The following is a 21,165-nucleotide window of genomic DNA, read 5'->3' on the forward strand; positions in this document are numbered from 1 at the left end:
TAAGAAGAGCCTGCTGGATCAGGCCAGTGGCCCATCTAGTCCAGCATCCTGTTCTCACAATGGCCAACCAGGTGCCTGGGGGAAGCCCGCAAACAGGACCCGAGTGCAAGAACACTCTCCCCTCCTGAGGCTTCCGGCAACTGGTTTTCAGAAGCATGCTACCTCTGACTAGGGTGGCACAGCACAGCCATCATGGCTAGTAGCCATTGATAGCTCTGTCCTCCATGAACTTGTCTAATCTTCTTTTAAAGCCGTCCAAGCTGGTGGCCATTACTGCATCTTGTGGGAGCAAATTCCATAGTTTAACTATGCGCTGAGTAAAGAAGTACTTCCTTTTGTCTGTCCTGAATCTTCCAACATTCAGCTTCTTTGAATGTCCACGAGTTCTAGTATTATGAGAGAGGGAGAAGAACTTTTCTCTATCCACTTTCTCAATGCCATGCATAATTTTATACACTTCTATCATGTCTCCTCTGACCCGCCTTTTCTCTAAACTAAAAAGCCCCAAATGCTGAAACCTTTCCTCCTAAGGGAGTCGCTCCATCCCCTTGATCATTCTGGTTGCCCTCTTCTGAACCTTTTCCAACTCTATAATATCCTTTTTGAGATGAGGCGACCAGAACTGTACACAGTATTCCAAATGCGGCCGCACCATAGATTTATACAACGGCATTATGATATTGGCTGTTTTATTTTCAATACCTTTCCTAATTATCCCTAGCATGGAATTTGCCTTTTTCACAGCTGCCGCACACTGGGTCGACATTTTCATCGTGCTGTCCACTACAACCCCGAGGTCTCTCTCCTGGTCGGTCACCGCCAGTTCAGACCCCATGAGCGTATATGTGAAATTAAGATTTTTTGCTCCAATATGCATAATTTTACACTTGTTTATATTGAATTGCATTTGCCATTTTTCCACTCATTCACTCAGTTTGGAGAGGTCTTTTTGGAGCTCTTCGCAATCCCTTTTTGTTTTAACAACCCTGAACAATTTAGTGTCGTCAGCAAACTTGGCCACTTCACTGCTCACTCCTAATTCTAGGTCATTAATGAACAAGTTGAAAAGTACAGGTCCCAATACCGATCCTTGAGGGACTCCACTTTCTACAGCCTTCCATTGGGAGAACTGTCCGTTGATTCCTACTCTCTGCTTTCTGCTTCTTAACCAATTCCTTATCCACAAGAGGACCTCTCCTCTTATTCCATGACTGCTAAGCTTCCTCAGAAGTCTTTGGTGAGGTACCTTGTCAAACGCTTTTTGAAAGTCTAAGTACACTATGTCCACTGGATCACCTCTATCTATATGCTTGTTGACACTCTCAAAGAATTCTAATAGGTTACTGAGACAGGACTTTCCCCTGCAGAAGCCATGCTGGCTCTGCCTCAGCAAGGCTTGTTCTTCTATGTGCTTATTAGTTAATCTAGCTTTAATAATACTTTCTACCAGTTTTCCAGGGATAGAAGTTAAGCTAACTGGCCTGTAATTTCCGGGATCCCCTCTGGATCCCTTTTTGAAGATTGGCGTTACATTTGCCACTTTCCAGTCCTCAGGCACGGAGGAGGACCCGAGGGACAAGTTACATATTTTAGTTAGCAGATCAGCAATTTCACATTTGAGTTCTTTGAGAACTCTCGGGTGGATGCTATCCGGGCCCGGTGATTTGTCAGTTTTTATATTGTCCATTAAGCCTAGAACTTCCTCTCTCGTTACCACTATTTGTCTCAGTTCCTCAGAATCCCTTCCTGCAAATGTTAGTTCAGGGATCTGCCCTATATCTTCCACTGTGAAGACAGATGCAAAGAATTCATTTAGCTTCTCTGCAATCTCCTTATCGTTCTTCAGTACACCTTTGACTCCCTTATCATCCAAGGGTCCAATCGCCTCCCTAGATGGTCTCCTGCTTTGAATGTATTTATAGAATTTTTTGTTGTTGGTTTTTATGTTCTTAGCAATGTGCTCCTCAAATTCTTTCTTAGCATCCCTTATTGTCTTCTTGCATTTCTTTTGCCAGAGTTTGTGTTCTTTTTTATTTTCTTCATTCGGACAAGACTTCCATTTTCTGAAGGAAGACTTTTTGCCTCTAAGAGCTTCCTTGACTTTGCTCGTTAACCATGCTGGCATCTTCTTGGCCCTGGCGGTACCTTTTCTGATCTGCGGTATGCACTCCAGTTGAGCTTCTAATATAGTGTTTTTAAACAACTTCCAAGCATTTTCAAGTGATGTGGCCCTCTGGACTTTGTTTTTCAGCTTTCTTTTTACCAATCCCCTCATTTTTGTGAAGTTTCCTCTTTTGAAGTCAAATGTGACCGTGTTGGATTTTCTTGGCAATTGGCCAGTTACATGTATGTTTAATTTAATAGCACTGTGGTCACTGCTCCCAATCGGTTCAACAACACTTACATCTCGCACCAGGTCCCGGTCCCCACTGAGGATTAAGTCCAGGGTTGCCGTCCCTCTGGTCGGTTCCATGACCAACTGGTCTAGGGCATAGTCATTTAGAATATCTAGAAACTTTGCTTCTTTGTCATGACTGGAACACATATGCAGCCAGTCTATGTCCGGGTAGTTGAAGTCACCCATTACTACCACATTTCCTAGTTTGGATGCTTCCTCAATTTCATACCTCATCTCAAGGTCTCCCTGAGCATTTTGATCAGGGGGACGATAGATCGTTCCCAGTATTAAGTCCCTCCTGGGGCATGGTATCACCACCCACAACGATTCTGTGGAGGAGTCCGCCTCTTTGGGGGTTTCGAGCTTGCTGGATTCAATGCCTTCTTTCATGTATAGAGCGACACACTACTATGTTGATCTATATTTTTTTTTCTTTCTTGTTTTAGTAAGGGACTGGTGGCAACTAAGAGTATAAGGGGTTGGATAACCTCAGTTTTACTAATTTTGAAGGTTTGTTAGTAGCCCCTCATGGTCAGGTGCTAAGCCAGAAAGAAGAAGTTTTATGATCTGATCATTTTTGGGGACTGACTTATTTGAAACACCAAGTATAACATTCAAAAAGAAACTACAAGAAAGCACATGTTCCTAATTCCTTTCCAGAGAAAGCAAGGAGATACAATAGCAAATAATTTATTGGAAGTTTAGGATTGTCAATCCCCAGAAGGGGATTTATTTACTTAAGACACTGTAGGAAAAACAATCACTGGTACCAAGAATGACTCAAGGCCCACCACTCTGTTCTTTCTAGGAGCCCAAATTTGAGTCCTTCAGGTCCAAAGGAATTAAACCTTATAAATTCCAAGCCAAAAATGGGAGCAGCCACTGAAACAACAGTTTCAGAGGAGTAGTGGAAGAGAATGATATTTATTTCTAATTATTGCTTTTATAGTTCAGCACAGAAAAGTAAGGAGTTAAATTAGCTGTCTGTTCAACATCTGAATCTCATGGAAGCTACCCATCTGTTATAAAATGGTTCACAGAGCCCACATACCATTACTGTATAACAAAATATTTTAAGCAGATAAAGAAACAAAATGGAAGCCATTCAAAGTGTCCGCAGTACTACTAAACTAGAAGTCTCCATCAAAACTCTCTCAGCCTTCTCAGAAAGATCACAAAAGATACCTGTGATAGGTCTCAGTCTCCGTAGAACAGAAGATGGCCTTCTCATATCTGCAAGAAACTTGTACAGGTCTTCATCACTCAGACGGTCACCTTCCTATTGTTAATAAAAAATAAAGAGTTGCCAAAAAAACCCTTTTATTTCAAGTTTTCAAAGAACTTTATCATAAAATAACCACTGATACGTTGCATTTGTGATGGAGTATGTGCTGAAAGAGCTCCTCTCTCTTTTCATTTATGATATATTCATAACTAGATTAAATTCTTTTCTGCATTATTCAGGAATTAATTACATTAAACCTCCAATTAAAAAAAGACCAAAATGGTTTCAGGATATAAGGAACTGCTAATGCTCTTATATTCTCCTTTTCAAACATAAAAGAGTTGTATAGTTCTGACTTCTTGATTAAACTGATCAGTGCAACTTCCCTTAACTCAGTAGTAATACCTATCACACTAGAAGAGTATCAGGACCATTGAGTCTACAAAAGCACTGAAGAGCCTCTAGCAGAAAAATTAAAACACGGAGGGATTTTTTTCTCTTTATGTTGCCATAATCAAACCACATTGCAGAAAGATTTCATTGAAAGTTTAGTGAGACTGCACAATAGTAAGTGGCTTTAAAAAGTGCAGGATGATACTCATCTTGAGGGTATGCTATAGATCACTTTTGTCCTCTTAACATGTGAATCACATGAAGAGACATCACTGGAAAAGGTCCATAGCTCTTTCCTCGGCAAGTAGGGTTGAAAATATCCCTTAGGGAGCCACTGCCAGTCAGTGTAGACTATACTGAGCTAGATGGACCAATCTATAAGGCAAAGTATAAGGCAGCTTCTATATATAAGAAAAGGGTTGCACCACTAGGTCCACTTCAAGGTTGTGCAGCTTCACTCCATGGCTCCACCATGTGGACATCTATTAGTAAAAGTCTACATAGGTAGGCCCCTATACAAGCCTGAGCAATGCACAATTGGGTTTCCAGCACACACAGAAAGCTGATGGGTGTAGGATTTCTCCTGTAGATATCCGCACCCAACACATAGATGACATAGCAGGGTCAAGGATTTCTATATGTGATGCCTCTTTGTGCATCTGATGTATGCTGTAGAGGCCAGTGCAGACTGGCAACCTTCACTAGTAATAATAAATGGTCAAAGTTCCTAGGGAGCTGAGCAGAGATATCTATCCTTCTTAGCAGAAATGAGGTTGTGTCACACTGCTTGAACCACTACAGCTTATGGTAGTTAAAATGCTAATGTATTTGCTATTTTGTAGTAATAGAAAAAGTGTTCACATTGTGAACATTTTCATTATCTGCCATGTACTAGACAAACTGGATTTTTAGTATAATGACCTGTTTAGGGATGGTGGGAATTAGAATATAAATGCTGAAAACACAGAATTTATGTAAAATGTAGTTACTTCAGCAGTCAGCAAGAATGAAAGTTAAGAAAAAGAACAAAAATAATAATCATGATAGGTTGCTATTATTATTAACAGGTGCCAAGATAACCTTGGTTTTAAAATAGTCCACAAATTAGTATACTTAATATAGAAACAGTTTTGAAAATTCTGAAGCTGCATCTGAAATTCATCTGAAAGCACACACAAATATTGCAAATGTACCTTTCTTAATCCTTCCATGCTGCTTATGGGAATTCTGAGCTGACCCATGATATGTATTTCCAAGTCCTCATTTTATAAACCGCTCAATCTGCTTCCTTGCAAAAGCCAAGAAGTAGTGGACTAATAACCCAGGCTTTCTCAGATTAGCAGAGCAAGGTGCTGACCACCTTTGCTAGTATTGCTAGTATTGTGGTGGCGACACAAAGAAACACCAGTCTTGCAAAGCCTACCTTAACTGTCATCCCTGAATTGATTGAACCTGATTGATTAGTTAGTTTTTAATACAGTGAGCTGGTACATCTTTCTCCTGATACCGTTACTTGTTGCTCAAAACATGTACTTTGGTTTTACCTGTATCCTTGTCAACAACCAAATAATCTTATTAGATGATTCACTGACCCTGACCATAAGTCTCTCTTTTATTTAGATTTTTAGCTTGCCCTTTCTGAAAGCTTGGCTAAAAACAGCTTAAACATGTATTTTAAAACTGTCATTTGGGAATCAACCAACCTACCCTAACAATTAAAGCAGCTTCACCTGCATACCAGCTTAACAGTCTCAAACAAATGTATCACACACTATTTCCTAAAGATGCTCAGACTTGAGGGAATCTCCAAGAGGAATAAATTCCACAGTTGAGTAGCAGCATCAAGAATAGCTTTCTAAAACAAACAAACAAAAAATAGCTTTCTACATGTTCCTACTGCTCTATCAGGTTGCACAAGGAGTAAACTAAAGAAGAAGGTGCTCTTCATTAGTCTTAACAATTCTGGGCATAGACAGCGTTATGTCACAGGTCACAACCAGGGCTTCATATACTCTATCCTTAAAAGTTGTATACATAAAATTCCTGCATTACAGAAATCCAAATTCTGTGCCAGGAGAAAGTGAATTCTGAAGCCTGTATAGATTATGCAAATTAAGGACATTTACAGTATTTTGCATAATTCATTTTGATTCTATATCTCCTCTGCTTCCAGAGATTTCCCAAAGCATCACTAATGTATTTTCAAGCATGTATTTGCATCTGTAACAACCAGACATTGCTTTGATGCCAATCAAAGGACAGAGTGAGGGAAATAGAGAAAGACAACATCAAGCCTTGTTCCACTTGGACTGCCCCATCCTGACTCCCCACAGAGCCAGCTTACAGCAGCGGCCCTTTGAGAAGGAACATCTGATGCCAGCTCTTGGACTGGTGGGGCTGGTTGTTAAGTTTTATTTTTTAAACATATGGTTCTTGGTGTATTTCTTGGTCTGTGTCTTATTTAATGTTCTTAGCTCCTCTGAGGACTTGAGCTAGAAGTGAGATATTAATCTATTTATTAAAGAAATAAATCAATAAAATCAAGAAGCTAAATTCTTTGTCCTGTACTATATTCTGCACTTGGAACAGAATTGTAACATGCATTCAAAGCTGGTCATTACTCACACCATGACCTGAGCCTGGAAGATATGCCTTGCACTGGATCCCAGATATGGACACATAATGCTCCTGTCCTTCCAATCAGAAGATGAGAGCTCTTGACATGGATCCTTTTCTGCTTCATGCCTGTTTCCCACTCAAGCCCAATGCCTATCAATTCTGGAAGGCATCCTGTGCTTCTGATATGCCTTTGTTCTCCAACATCAGCCTCAATCCATGTCCGACTCTCACTTTTCAACGTTGTTACTCTGATTATTTTCTATATTTATATTCTGACTTCCAACCCGTGCATGGCAGCATATATGGTTCTCCCTTACCCTTATCCAGACAGCTTCATGGCTGATTGAGATTTTAGCCCAGATTTCCCCTGTTCTAGCTCAATACCCCAACAGCTAGACCACACGGCTCTCCAGTGTTAGAAACTCTGATTCCAGCATCAACTTGTCCATTGGAGACTTAGTATGTTATTGATGACGACATTTAAATTAACTGCAAATTTTGGTTCTAACATTGCCTTGGACCAGGTGGAAATCTTTGGCTCTCCAGATGTTGCTGAGTTACAACTCCCATTAGCTCCAGCAAGCATGGCCAATGGCCAGGGCTGATGGGAGCTGTAGCTCGCCAACTTCTGAAGGGCCACAGGTTCCCCACACTGCCTTAGACCGTTTTGCCTTCTTTCTCCAGGCACTGACTGTAACATCAGTTAAAACCCACATTCTATATCCTGGAGCTTAATCATATAATTAGAGGTAGACGGGGAAAGGTAATGCTATTTGGCCAGTACACTCTTAAACTGAAAGAGCAACACCTGCCCACATTTGTGCATCCACGTTGCCACGGCGAAAGCCATTGACAGACCAAATGGAATTCTGCCCTAGCCTAAACAAAATATTTACGTTATGAACATGAATCCTTCTAGGGTTAAAAACTTTCATGTCAATCCCTAAAGTATGAACTATGATGATGACTGTGTTGTAACGTTGCCATAAGAATGAATTGTGTAATACCTGTTTAAAGAAGTTAGTCACTGTGAGGGTAGCTGGTCTAAAGTTAGTCAGGTTGCAGGCCTCATCCCCACTAGTGGTTCTTTCCAATGAACGCCTGCCAACGATGCTAGAATTCCTTCTCTCTGACCAAGATCCTTTGCGTTCTTTAAGAGGGAAAGCAGGAAAAACAAAACAAAAAGGTCAAGTAACTACATATGTTTTAGGAACCAGCATGTGAAGAGAAATGCAGTTGTCTGAAATCATGAGAAAAGCAAGACAGAATAGGTGGTTAATGCTAAGACAATTACACTCCTGAGACACTAGGAAACCATGGAGCACAGCTGAATACCTCTGGTTCTCTCACAGCAACTGTACCCCAGTGCCTTGTGCCTATTATGAAAGTCTTTATCGTGTGGAGAATTATGTTTTTCTCCTGCTGCAAAAAATGATGAAGCTGGCAGTTCTGGAAGGGGAAGCTTGAGAAAGACATTGAACAGTAATTTTAGATGAGCTGTGCAGTCTGCAGTGATTAATCCACTCCTCTGGAAAATGCTCATCAGCCTATAACACTCTCACAGACTTAGCGGCCTGGTTTTAGAGAGCATAACAGATGGCTTATGAATAAAATCCTTGAAAGATAAACCTATTTGTTATTACAGGCTTGTTCTTTTCATTTCACCCCATTACAAGGGCTGAGCAAGGGAAAGAATAGGCAAAACAAGCTGATAAACATATATTGTGCACCAGGCCCAATCCAAACCCCGAGGCATTAAAAAACTGCAAGAACAACTTTATAGGGTCAGAGTGGTGATCCATCTAAATGTGGCATCCTTTCTCCAAATGTGGGCAATATTAAATATAGCAGACCGTGTGTAAAAGAGTTCTGGGCATCAACTGTTTAATGTTTATTTAGCATCAACAAATGTGCTTAGCATGGGACTCAAAAGTGGCATGGTCCTGGCCAGATATACAGTCCAAATTAAAGGCTGACAAGAGAAAGGACAGAACTAAATTAAACAAAGATGAAGCAGTGCCAACTGATATCAGGCAACGCTGAATAGGAGGCACTTATGGCAATCCAGGAAAAGCTTTTTACTGAAGCAGCAGCTTTTAACAAAGCTTTAAAAGAGAGAGCAAGACGACTTGATGGATAAAGAAGGAAAGGCTGTAGAAGATGTACAGAGCACATGACAGAAGAATGAGACACAGAATAAGAGGAGCTGAAAGCAGAAGAATATTTCAGCCCCTAACATTCACTCAGAGAAAACTGAAAAGTTAGGAATGGAGCACATACTACAGTCTTCTATAGGACTGTACCACCCTTAGAATGAACATGGGGAATCGTTAGTTTGAAAGAGCTCAGCAGGTGAAAAACGAAGGCACTAGGGAGCTCTGAAATGCTGCTCATGTTCAGGGAAGTTTTTGTGCATATTTATATACTATTTATATACTACTTAATGCCAAAATAAGCTTCTCAGCAGTTTACAAAATATAAAAACCAATTACATAACACTGTTAAAATACACAATAATTAAAAATACATCATAATTAAAATACACAGTAAGACAAACCCATTAAAAAGAGCACAGCAATTAAAACAGGAGAGTCAGGTTGAGAGATCAAGAGAATGCCTGTCCAAACAGGGACGTCAGCCAACAGAATGCCAATACAGATGGATCCTTTTGTATTTCAGTAGGGAGTGCATTCCACAACACTGGTGCCACCAGTGAAAAAGCCCACCTCCATGTCACCACAAGCTGATAATCATCAGACTGTGGTAAGACTAACCAGGTTCCATTTGTTGATCTTAATGCCCATAGTGGGCAATGGAGAGAAAGTCAGTACCATATTCCTCCACATCACTCTTACTCCACACAGCTTCATGTGATGTTATTCATGCCTTTGAAACAGTCTGCTTAAACTGGCCACTTTTATTTTGAAGAAAAAGCAGCTGCAAAGCTCCAATCTGGATCAGAAGCAGTTCAAGCACACCATTTCAAAACCATAAATGATGTGATAAGTAGTTTAGCCTAAGATTAAGAGTCACTCTGTAATTAACTAATATATTACTTACCTCCTGCAGCAATTTCAACTTCTGTAGAGTCTCTCTCCAAGCTTCCAGCACTGCTGACTATGTTCATTAAATGAATGGCCGTCCATGCAAAAGGCATGCGATATTTGCCAAGTCTTTGGCAAAATTGTTCTGATTGGCTTTTCAGTTTTTCTAGCTTTTCCTTGTTCTGCAAAAGTAAAACCTCAAAACTTACAAAACTAAAACATTCCTGAAACTTTAATACTGTCTCTACAAGAAAGAGTAGAAATAGCAGAAATAGAAAGATTTAATAGTAGAAATAGAAAGATTAATGTTTCATTAATGCATGGAAAAACATACAAAACTGGCAAATGTTTTAAGGGTGTTCAACAGGTGAAACTAGCCACATTTCTATGAAGCAAAGAATATTATCATTCTTGGTTAAGAGGTAGAGGAGACAAAAACAGACATGATTTGCTGCAGTGTTTGATTGTGGTCACAAGAGATCAGCTCTTACTCTAATGAAAGATATTTTCTACTATTCTGCTGAGCAATGTAATGAACTCTTAAACCTCCCTTTAAAGTAGTTTAAATATGCAAGGTAGTATGAAAGGACATGCCTGTGGGTGAAAGTGACAATCGCAGAATCTGCAACTGAGACAGTAACAGAACTCAAAGGATTTCTCCAAATATGTCTCTTAATTATAACAAGCTATGTTATAGCTACAGAAGAAATATCTGTTGCCACCAAACAAATGCTTCAAGGTAAAAGGCAAAATAGACTCAGATCTTGCTATTATTTATTTATGATCCTTTTCAGACTTATGCCACAAGCTCAGGGAAGTTAAAACTGTACCTAATTTCATCCTCACAACAATTCAGTAATACAACTGAAAGGAAGGAGCCACATTCACACATAACAGTAAGCCAAGGTTCTTGGCTTAATAAACCATACTGTCCACACAGCCTATTTAATCTGACTTCTCTTCTCACCAGGTGCAAACTGATAAACAAACCAGAAATGGGATAGTTTCACACAGGGTAGCCAATGTTGTGCTCTCCATATTTTGCTGGACTACAGCTCCCATTGTACCTGACAATGGCTATGCTGGAACTGTAGACCAACAACATCTGGATGGGCACTTACACTGGCTACCCTTGGCTTAGCTTTAAGTTGGAACCCAGGATCACATTTGTTTCACATAAACATAACCATTTTGTTGCTGCTGGTGTACCAATTGGGCTGCTACAACCAGCATGCAACTTGTGTCTGTCAAGAATACCTGGTTTGCTAAGGTTTGCTCATAAAGATGGTTCTGTGGCAAGGAATTGTGGGGGAAACATTGTGCCTGAATTAGGGCCTCTAGAAGGCCATGAGACTGTCAGTTCCCACAGCTGAATCCAATTAATCAGGCAGTGAGTATGAACACCTGCTTATCAACCTGAGACTGGCACCCCAAGGCCACAGGCCTGGGAAGGCTGGAGAAGAGCGCAACTGTTAGGCACGAAAGCTCTGGAAGATTTCATCATCCAAAAGCCCTATGATTGGCTAATTAATTCCTGGCTGTTGCTGGGCTTTTTCCAATAAAAGTGAAGCTAAGATTCTGGGTCTTTGTTCCCCAATGTTCCTTGGTATTACCTGATGTTGGGGTTCCATCTTCCTTTTGCTATCCAGGCTACATATCTCTGGGGGAGATTTGGAACCACAAAGTTATACTGCCTATCTTCCTATAGTGTGAGTATAGAATAGGCTAGACAGATTAGTTAATTTTCTTGTAACTTGAGCTCTCTGTAATTATTGTATTTTATTTAACCTTTTGGATGTTTGATTTAAGGAATTATTTTGCTGCTACATTTTTCCACTTTTATTTTAATAAAGCTACCTCTTATTTACAGACCCTCCGTGGCGCAGAGTGGTAAGAGGTGGTAACGCAGCCGAAGCTCTGCTCACGGACGGAGTTCGATTCCAATGGAAGGAGGAAGTCGAATCTCCATTAAAAGGGGTTGGGGTCCACTCGGCCTTCCATCCATCCGTGGTTGGTAAAATGAGTACCTGGCATATGCTGGGGGGTAAAAAAAGGCAGGGGAAGGAACTGGCAATCCTACTCCATATATACAGTCTGCCTAGTAAACGTCGCAAGACATCACCCTAAGAGTTGGAAACGACTCGCACTATAAGTGCGGGGACACCTTTACCTTTTACCTCTTATTTACCAGTGTGTGCTTATTGCAGGGACAATTTGGCTCTGAATCCAGCACCTTGGCCAATTAGCCACATACTACCATATAACTGTGTATTTTGCCTTAAGGCTCCAAGACAAGGAGTGCATCTTTAACTCTTTTGGAATCCTTGGCAGGTCTATTTCTGGCACTTTAGGTTTCCCCTTGGCCCAGAGTTCATGACCAGGTTTAAGGTGTGGTGGCAGTCTACCTACCTTACAGGGATGGTGTTGGTTTAACTCAACTGTTAAGGGTGGCACAGGTTGTGCCTGGCTGGATCAATTGCCCTGGGCTTGGGAATTGACCCCCCCAACAAGAATTCTTTACAGTGTCAAGTACGGTTTCTTACGCCAAGAGCCATAATTCACTGTTATGAGTGCATCATTCACTGTTATGAGTGAAAATGGCTAGTAGGCCACTTTTTATAGTTTATTAGACCAAGAATGAGTGCTGTGCCCACACACTCTCCTTCCTTCTCTCTACACTCTTGAAACCCTTTGCAATTTGTTAAAGCACAGTTTCTCATTACATTTGAACTGGCTTTAAGTCAATACTATAATTCAGGAAATAAGAAAGTATGGATGTAACAGGAACAAAGCTTATTCTCTGTTTAATAATGTCCTGTAATGTCAAACCATGGCTTGGCAGCACCCAAGTGACCCCTCATCTCATGAACTTCCCATTGGGCATTCTATTTTGCTTCCTTTCATGGCAAACCATAATTTGTCATTACAACTCAGCTGGCAAACTACTGGACATGCCCTCCAAAGCAGAATTTCAAACCAGTCTGATTATGGTATACAATTCTGGTTTGGAAAGCAAGCACAAAACATAGTCTGCTATCAAAGTCAGGAGAGTGTAAGGTGAAGACGCAGCAGCAGGATGTATATAAGAACATGTCTTGATGACACATCACCAAACATGTTTGGAATCACGTCCACACCAGCCCAGTGACTTGCCCAGGGCCTCTCAGCAAGTCATGCAAATGAACAGGATTTCCATCCAAATTCACTACTCTTAATATTGTACCACACTGGCCAATGAAGGCAACTATCCCACAAGGACACAACCTGGATTTGGATTAAAAAACACTGAAAACTGCTTACCTTTGCAGCATCTGCTTCTTTTAAAATCATATATGGCTCGGCACACTCCCCAATATCTCCCTGTTGTAATACTTTTTCCAGCTGTGGGGTCAGGGAGTAGGGTATGATTGGTGAAGAAGGAAAGAAAAAGGCAAGCGTGATGTTGGAGACCCATGCATCTCTCTCTCCCTCTCCCTCTCCCTCTCTCCCTCTCCCTCTCCCCCTCCCTCTCCCCCTCTCTCTCCCCCTCTCTCTCCCCCTCTCTCTCCCCCTCTCTCTCGCCCTCTCTCGCCCTCTCTCGCCCTCTCTCGCCCTCTCACACACACACACACACAAAATGAACTGATTAACTAACCAACATAGTTTAAGCTACCCACCCAGATGCCCACCCCCACAATCAGGAAGACTGGTCTTCCTCTTTTGCACCAGCAATGCAAACTGCAACTTGTTGAGTCCACTTGGACTCTTAGAAATAAGAACCTGGACTAAGGCTACGGTTGTTAAATGAAGATATTTATTTTAGAGCAATTTCCTTGCTCCCAGTTACATACAGACTAGTGTTCTTCCAGAATTTTCTGTAAGTTCTGGGCTTTGGGGAAAGGGCCATTGCTCAGTGGTAGAGCATCTGCCTCATATGCAGAAGGTCCCAGTTTCAATCCCCAGCATGCCTGGATAGGGCAGTGAGAGACTTCTGCCTGAAAACCCTGGAGAGCCACTGCCAGTCAGTGTAGGCAATACTGAGCGAGATAGACCAAGGATCTGACCAAGGCAGCTTGCTATGTTCCTATGTCAAATGTGCTATGCTCTAGAACTCCCTGACCGGGAGGCCTGCCTAGGTAGTACACTGCATTCTTTCCTCTGGGTTTTCCTACTCCCCCATTCCCCCCCCCACACTCCGTGACCCTTGGAATAGGTGTTAATGGCTGTGTTGTCTCTTAGTTTGGTATGAAGTAACTACTATTCTGATGTTTTGTTACTTGTTCAATTCTCTGGGTATATTTTGTATATATATAAAAAGAATTTCATATAAAAATGCTTCAGAAATAAACATTCATAATTATTACAAAGTTCAGACTGGAAAGAAGCTTACAGTGTTTTTGAACTTTTGCAAACCTTGGGGTTCTCCCAAGCCTGCTGATAGCTCCCTCTTGTATATGGACGGTGACACTGTGGTTCCATCTGGACCCACACTCAAGAGAATAAATTCACTATCAGTATATATGACAATTTTAAAAACAGACACAGTTCAGCAATCGTTTCAGGAAATATTATTTTCTCTTTAAGGCAAATTTTGGAAGGTACCAGAAAGAACCACTGTCTTTAGTTATCTTTCTTTAAGAGAAAGAATTTAAGCCTTGAAGCAAGAAAGAGGCTTTAAGTTGATGGACAAGTTTATCCGGTTTGTTTCTTATCTTTTGGCATTTATATTTCTAAAGATCCTTTTGCATAACCCAAATCAACTGTTACTGACACAGGCTAATAATGTGACATTCATTCAGAGTGAGGTCACCTATCTAGGCTTAGATCCCTGTGGCTTTCTTAAGGGATTGTGGGGAGACAGAAACTCAGGCTGTGCTATAAACCAGAGAAGAACAGGCCCCATCCATTACCCCAAATAGTTCTTTCTCACAAAGATATATGTGCATGAAGCAAGGAAACAAGTTAGAGAAGCAGGAGGAAAATGTTTAGGAAACGCACTTGTTCCCAGAAAATAACCAATACTCATATATCCAGTCACCCCAGTAAGGTAATATGGCCATAGAAATAGGTTTCTGCATGTGCTCCTCCTGCTGGATCTGGAAATACACATGCAAACGTTTGATGCATGCACAACATCTGATACTGGATGTCTGTGTTTATCACACAGGCTCCAAACAGCATCAAACAGATGGTCAGCAAGGTCAGCTTTGACAGCACTGATAATCTGTGACGGAGATAATGAAATCAGCCATACTTCTACATACAGATGGGGGGATAAGTTTGGCATGGAACTCAATTCCCTCCTCCCGTTCTTTCAAAAGTACAAATGGTGCTGCTAAGGCTGACAGCACCATTTGTTGGGCAGCTAGGCATGTAGATCAGCCAACCTCAACCCAGTACCCTCCTGATGTTTTGGACTACAATTCCCACCATTCCTGGGAATCAGGTTGAGGAATGCTGCATGAGTTCATACTACGGTTAACTTTTGGAGGAAGGAATTTTTCAAAAATTAATTCTTCTCACACTGCCAAAAATATCATTTGGGCCCAGACTATATTGCAAACAGTTTTTTTGTGAACTAACTGATGGTGGTGGTGGTGGTGGCGGGCAATTTAAAAAAGAACATGATGGGCAAAATGTATGCACCTGCCTCATATGACAAGCTATTTTTCTGGCTTATTTATCTTGCTCATGTCCTTTTCTTTCTCACAAAGCTAACTTAGTACCGTTTTCAACAAATGACTGATAGCTAGGCTCATCTCATTGCGTTTACAAGCACTAACGTGCAAGCACAAGTGAGACACTGATCTCAGTTGCACGATGTTAATCTTTTTCTCTTATCTTATAAAAATCAACTACTGTGAATATATGCAGATTCTGGCTTCAGAACCTATGCAATGAGCCATGTGCAAAATCTGAGAACAGAATCTCCTCTTAATGCTGCTGTCAATGAGGCTTCCCTCTTGCTTGGGCAATTTGGGACAACGTAATGTGAATCTCATATTTCCCATGGCATTAAGAAGTTTTTTTTGCAAGAAGTCTATTGCAATGCAACTTTCCTAAGTATCTCCCCCAGGCTAAAGCATTGCTGTATTGTCCCAGTTGCTTTCAGAGTTCGGTAATGTCACAACACTAAGGCAAGAAAGGTCAAAGCAAACATTGTCCACGGAACAATATGCCTTTGGACATAGTCTACTTCTTAATATCAAAAAGCCAACTTCTTGAGATTGACCTCTTCCCTTCCATTGGAGAATGACTGGATCCAGTCAGCTAAAGGAAACAGCAAGACTAAGAGGTCACCAGGGTCAATATGGAATCTGAGTTTTAGAAGATGTTGTTACTTTCCTTTCAGATTTCTCTATCAAGGAAGGCTAAAATCAACAAACACAGTACCAACAAGATGTACCCAGATGAACAGATTTCTTTGTATGTTGTTATATGAGCACAGAAACTTTAGCTTATTAGGGACCTGTAGTGCCAGGAAATAATACGTGCTTCAGAGTTACAGAGTTAAAGATTTATTAACAATTTAACAATTAGAACATTTATTTCCTTCATCCAGACTGGGTGCAGAACCCTCATTGTGAACTATTGAGTGATATCCAACTTATGGTTATTAATTTCAATGGCTCTACTCAGAGTATTGCTGACACTGGATATCACCCATTATTTGTCTTTCTGTTTTAATTAGTTGTACAACATTTGTGTTGCTTTTATTTGTTTTTGTTTGTTTATGGTCTATCTTCTCAGCAGTGGGAATCAAAGTCTGAACCAGTTCATTCACTTAGGATAACTTTGGGCAGTTGATCATAGAATTATAGAATAGTAGAGTTGGAAGGAGCCTACAAGGCCATCGAGTCCAACCCCCTGCTCAATGCAGGAATCCAAATAAAAGCGTTCCCGACAGATGGCTGTCGAGCTGCCTCTTGAATGCTTCCAGTGTTGGAGAGCCCACTACCTCTCTAGGTAATTGGTTCCATTGTCATATGGCTCTAACAGTTAGGAAGTTTTTCCTGATGTCCAGTCGATATCTGATTTTTGTGTAATAACCATATAAAGAGAGAGGGTTACATATGACCTCAAACATTATTAACAGGCTAATTATATTATCCAGTAGACATATACCATACGCATTACATTATTCAATAACATTTATGTATTTTATCTCATGGTTTAAAAAGTTCTACATTCTCGATCCAGAAGCATTAAACAACTGTCACCCAGTGGCAAAAATCCCACTTTTGGGGCAAGATGCTTAAGAAAATGGTGGCAGTCCAGTTTCAGGCATGTTTGGAGGAAGCTGATTACTTGGATCCATTCCAGCCTGGCTTCAGGCCCAGTCTTTACATTGAAATTGCTTTGGTCACCCTGGTTGATGACATTTGTCAGGAGAGAGATGAGGAGTGTCAGGAGTGTGACCCTGCTTTTGATACTGTTGGCCATGGTATCCTTCTGGAGTATCTCAGTGGGGTGGAGGTTGAGAACACTGTGGTTCAGCAGCTTCAGCCCTTCTGAACAGAGACGGCCACTGTACTCCATTGTCCAGTAATTTCCAGACTGGATTATTACAAAGAACTCTACATTGGGCTGCTCTTGAAGATTACAGCCGCCGTGAGTTCCAGTTTTGGGAAAAGGGTGGGGTAAAAATAATGATAATAAATAAATACTTGGAAACTTCAACTGGTCCAAAATACAGCAGCCAGATTATTGGCTGGGGTTCTATTTAGATCTCATATAACCCCTGTTCTAAAACAGCTGTATCGGTTGCCAGTTCGGTTCTAGGCCTAATTTAAGGTGCTCACACTTGTGTTTAAAGCCCTCAAATATCTGAAAGATACCCTCCCTTCCCTATAGTCCCTCTCAGGTGTTGAGATTGGTAGAAGGGTCCCTCTTAGTTCCACAGCCCTCAGACGTTTGGGGGGGGGTGGCCTGGGAGAGGACATTCTCTGTGGCAGCCCCTACCTTTAGAACTCTCTCCCGATAGAGGTACGTTTGGCACCTTCGCTGTACAGCTTTTGTGATATGCTGAAAATGCATCTCTTCACCCTGGCTTTTCACACTTGAGATATATACCATCTCTAGGTGTGAACGTAATTTGTTTTAACTGTTTTTATAATGTGTTTATATTGTTGTGGCCCAACCTGGGACCTACCGGTGAAGGGCAGGTAATAAGATGATGATGATGCTTTTGAAATTTTGGGGAAACAACTTATTAACATTTTTATCTATAAATCTCCGAACTAATCAGGTTTGCCAAGCTTAAGAGATCAGTTACTCTTTTATGACAAGCTACAATTTTCTTAAGTTCATCATATCTTTCCATATTTTCTTAAGTTCATCATATATTGAGATTTCCTTTTCAATTAATCGTGTGCCATTTGTCTTTTTAAACATATTCTGTTCCATGTGTTTCAAAGCTGTTATATTAGTGGACATTACATCAGTGAAATCACTGTAACATAACATTTGAAAACAATTTTCTCTGCCATATTTCATTTTTAAAAGAAATCAATCTCTTACCTTTATTACCAGAAAGACATCCTGAGAGGGGTATGTAATAGAGAAAATGGCTGACCGGGCCAGTGTGGTTATGGCAGCAGGTGGGACATGAGGACGCAAAATGCCTTTCATTTGTTCAGAGTTTAAATCAAAGTAGAAGTTCTCTGAAATCTAAAAGAAGATGCTAGCGAATTACTATATATTGTTTAAACTTAGAAATATATATTTTAACATCTCCAAAGTCTTCATCGAATACAACATAGAAAAATGTTACTGCACATATGCTAGTTTCACATTCCTGCCAACTATGAATAGCTTTTTATAGCAGACCAAAAAAAACTGTTAGCTAGCTGCAGTGTTCACTTGGCTCCAGCAATATATATTTGCCCAATATCTCTTTTGCCTACTTAAAAATAAACCAGGAAAACAAAAATACACTAATGATATTTTAGGGAAGTATAACTTGGCAAACAAATTTATTTATTTATTTATTTATTTATAATGAATGAATGAATTAATTAATTAATTGCATTTGTATACCACCCATAGCCAAAGCTCTCTGGGCAGTTTACAACAAATAAAAGCATTAAAAACAAATATACAAATATACAAATTTAAAAACACTTTTAAAAAAAATATTTAAAAACACATGCTAAAATGCCTGGGAGAAGAGGAAAGTCTTGACCTGGCGCCCAAAAGATAACAGTGTTGGCACCAGCTGCATCTCATCAGAGTGATCATTCCATAATTTGGGGGCCACCACTGACAAAGCCCTCTCCCTTGTTGCCAGACTCCCAGCTTCCCTCAGAGTAGGCACCAGGAGGAGGGCCTTGGATGTGGAGCGTAGTGTACGGGTGGGTTAGTGTCGGGAGAGGCGTTCCATCAGGTATTGTGGTCCCAAGCCATGTAAGGCTTTATAGGTTAAAACCAGCACTTTGAATTGAGCTCGGAAACATACAGGCAGCCAATGCAAGTGGGCCAGAATCGGTTTTATATGTTCAAACCGTCTGGTCCCTGTTACCAATCTGGCTGCTGCATTTTGCACAAGTTGCAGTTTCCGAACTGTTTTCAAAGGCAGCCCCACGTAGAGTGCATTGCAGTAATCTAATTTGGAGGTTACCAGAGCATGGACAACTGAAGCCAAGTTATCCCTGTCCAGATAGGGGCGTAGCTGGGCCACCAACCGAAGCTGGTAGAAGGCACTCTGTGCCACCGAGGCTACCTGAGCCTCAAGTGACAGAGATGGTTCTAGGAGAACCCCCAAGCTATGAACCTGCTCCTTCAGGGGGAGTGCAACCCCATCCAGGACAGGTTGGACATCCACCATCTGGTCAGAAGAACCACCCACTAGCAGCATCTGTCTTGTCTGGATTGAGTCTCAGTTTATTAGCCCTCATCCAGTCCATTGTCGCAGCCAGACACTGGTTCAGTGCATTGACAGCCTCACCTGAAGAGGATGAAAAGGAGAAATAGAGCTGCGTGTCATCAGCATACTGATGGCAATGCACTCCAAAGTTCCTGATGACCGCACCCAACGGCTTCATGTAGATGTTGAACAGCATGGGGCACAGAACTGACCCATGCGGAACCCCATACTGGAGAGTCCAGGGTGCCGAGCAATGCTCCCCAAGCACCACCTTCTGGAGTTGACCTGCCAAGTAGGAGTGGGACCACTGCCATGCAGTCCTTCCCACTCCCAACTCAGCCAGTCTCCCCAGAAGGATACCATGGTCGATGGTATCAAAAGCCGCTGAGAGGAGAATCAACAGAATCACACTCCCCCTGTCTCTCTCCTGACAGAAGTCATCATACAGGGCGACCAAGACTGTTTCTGTGCCAAAACCAGGCCTGAAACCCAACTGAAATGGATCCAGATAATCGGTCTCATCCAAGAGTGTCTGGAGCTGGCCCGCAACCACTCATTCAAGGACCTTGCCCAGGAATGGAACATCTGCCACCAGCCTATAATTATTAAGATTTTCTGGGTCCAGGGAGGGTCTCTTCAGGAGTGGTCTCACTACCGCCTCTTTCAGGCACCCAGGGACCACCCCCTCTCGCAGAGAGGCATTAATCACTTCCCTGGCCCAGCCGGCTGTTCCATCCCTGCTAGCTTTTATTAGCCAAGAAGGGCAAGGATCCAGCACAGAAGTGGTTGCATGAACCTGTCCAAGCACCTTATCAACGTCCTCAAGCTATACCAACCGAAACTCATCCAAGAAATTGGGACACGGCTGTGCTCTGGATACCTCGCTTGATTCACCTGCTATAACACTGGAGTCTAAGTCCTGGTGGATGCTAAAGATTTTATCCTGGAAGTGCCTAGCAAATTCATTACAGCGGTCCTCAGATGGATCTATCATGTCCTTGGGGCCAGCGTGTCCCTGGACAATTCTGAAGAGCTTTGCTGGGCAGCAGATTGATGATTTGATAGTAGCAGCAAAATATTGTGTTTTTGCTGCCCTCACTGCCCCTAAATACAGCTTACCATAGGCACTTACCAGTGTGTAATTGCATCCACCAGGAGTTTGTCTCCATCTGCACTCAAGCTGTCTCCTATATTGTTTCATCGCTCTCAGCTCTGGGGTATATCATGGAGCCGTACGAGCTCTACACAGGAGAGAGCTCTCAGGAGCAATCGTGTTAATTGCCCAGGTCATTTCTGTATTCCACAGTTCAACCAAGGTTTCAACAGGAGTGCCAGCCCTGTCAGCCGGAAAACTCCCCAGAGCCCTTTGGAAACCATCCGGATCCATTAGTCTGGGGGCGGACCAACTTAATTGGCCCCCCACCCTTGCAGAGGGGAAAAGTCGCTGTAAGTCTAAACTTCAGCAAGCAGTGATCTGTCCATGACAGAGGGACTGATGCAAGGCCCCCCACATTCAGATCATCATCTCCATGTCCAGTTGCAAATACCAAGTCTAGACTATACCCTGCTACATGTGTTGGGCCAATGGCATATTGGGACAGTCACATGGTTGTCATGGAGATCATGAAATCCTGAGCCACCC

At 41.7% G+C, this 21,165-nt stretch overlaps 1 protein-coding gene across 14 annotated transcripts in view; it reads right to left on the reverse strand.

Annotated features, from left to right (window-relative positions):
• Positions 1-21,165, reverse strand: part of DOCK7 (dedicator of cytokinesis 7) — a 199,652-nt gene that overhangs the window by 123,869 nt on the left and 54,618 nt on the right. For 13 of the 14 annotated variants that reach the window (XR_009763566.1, XM_061633258.1, XM_061633263.1 and 10 more), the window contains exons 9-13: positions 18,179-18,328; positions 12,980-13,060; positions 9,696-9,861; positions 7,643-7,785; positions 3,584-3,677 (exon numbers count right to left, since the gene is read on the reverse strand). Coding sequence is in view for 13 of the 14 variants with exons in the window: in XM_061633258.1 (XP_061489242.1) it covers positions 3,584-3,677; positions 7,643-7,785; positions 9,696-9,861; positions 12,980-13,060; positions 18,179-18,328 (634 nt within the window). In the remaining variant the exon portion in view is untranslated. Of the gene's footprint in view, positions 1-3,583; positions 3,678-7,642; positions 7,786-9,695; positions 9,862-11,536; positions 11,642-12,979; positions 13,061-18,178; positions 18,329-21,165 lie in introns of those variants that run through there. The other variant, XM_061633269.1, reaches the window with a different exon arrangement.

This window comes from Rhineura floridana, chromosome 6, assembly GCF_030035675.1.
Source record: "Rhineura floridana isolate rRhiFlo1 chromosome 6, rRhiFlo1.hap2, whole genome shotgun sequence".
In the NCBI taxonomy this organism is placed as follows: Eukaryota; Metazoa; Chordata; class Lepidosauria; order Squamata; family Rhineuridae; genus Rhineura; species Rhineura floridana.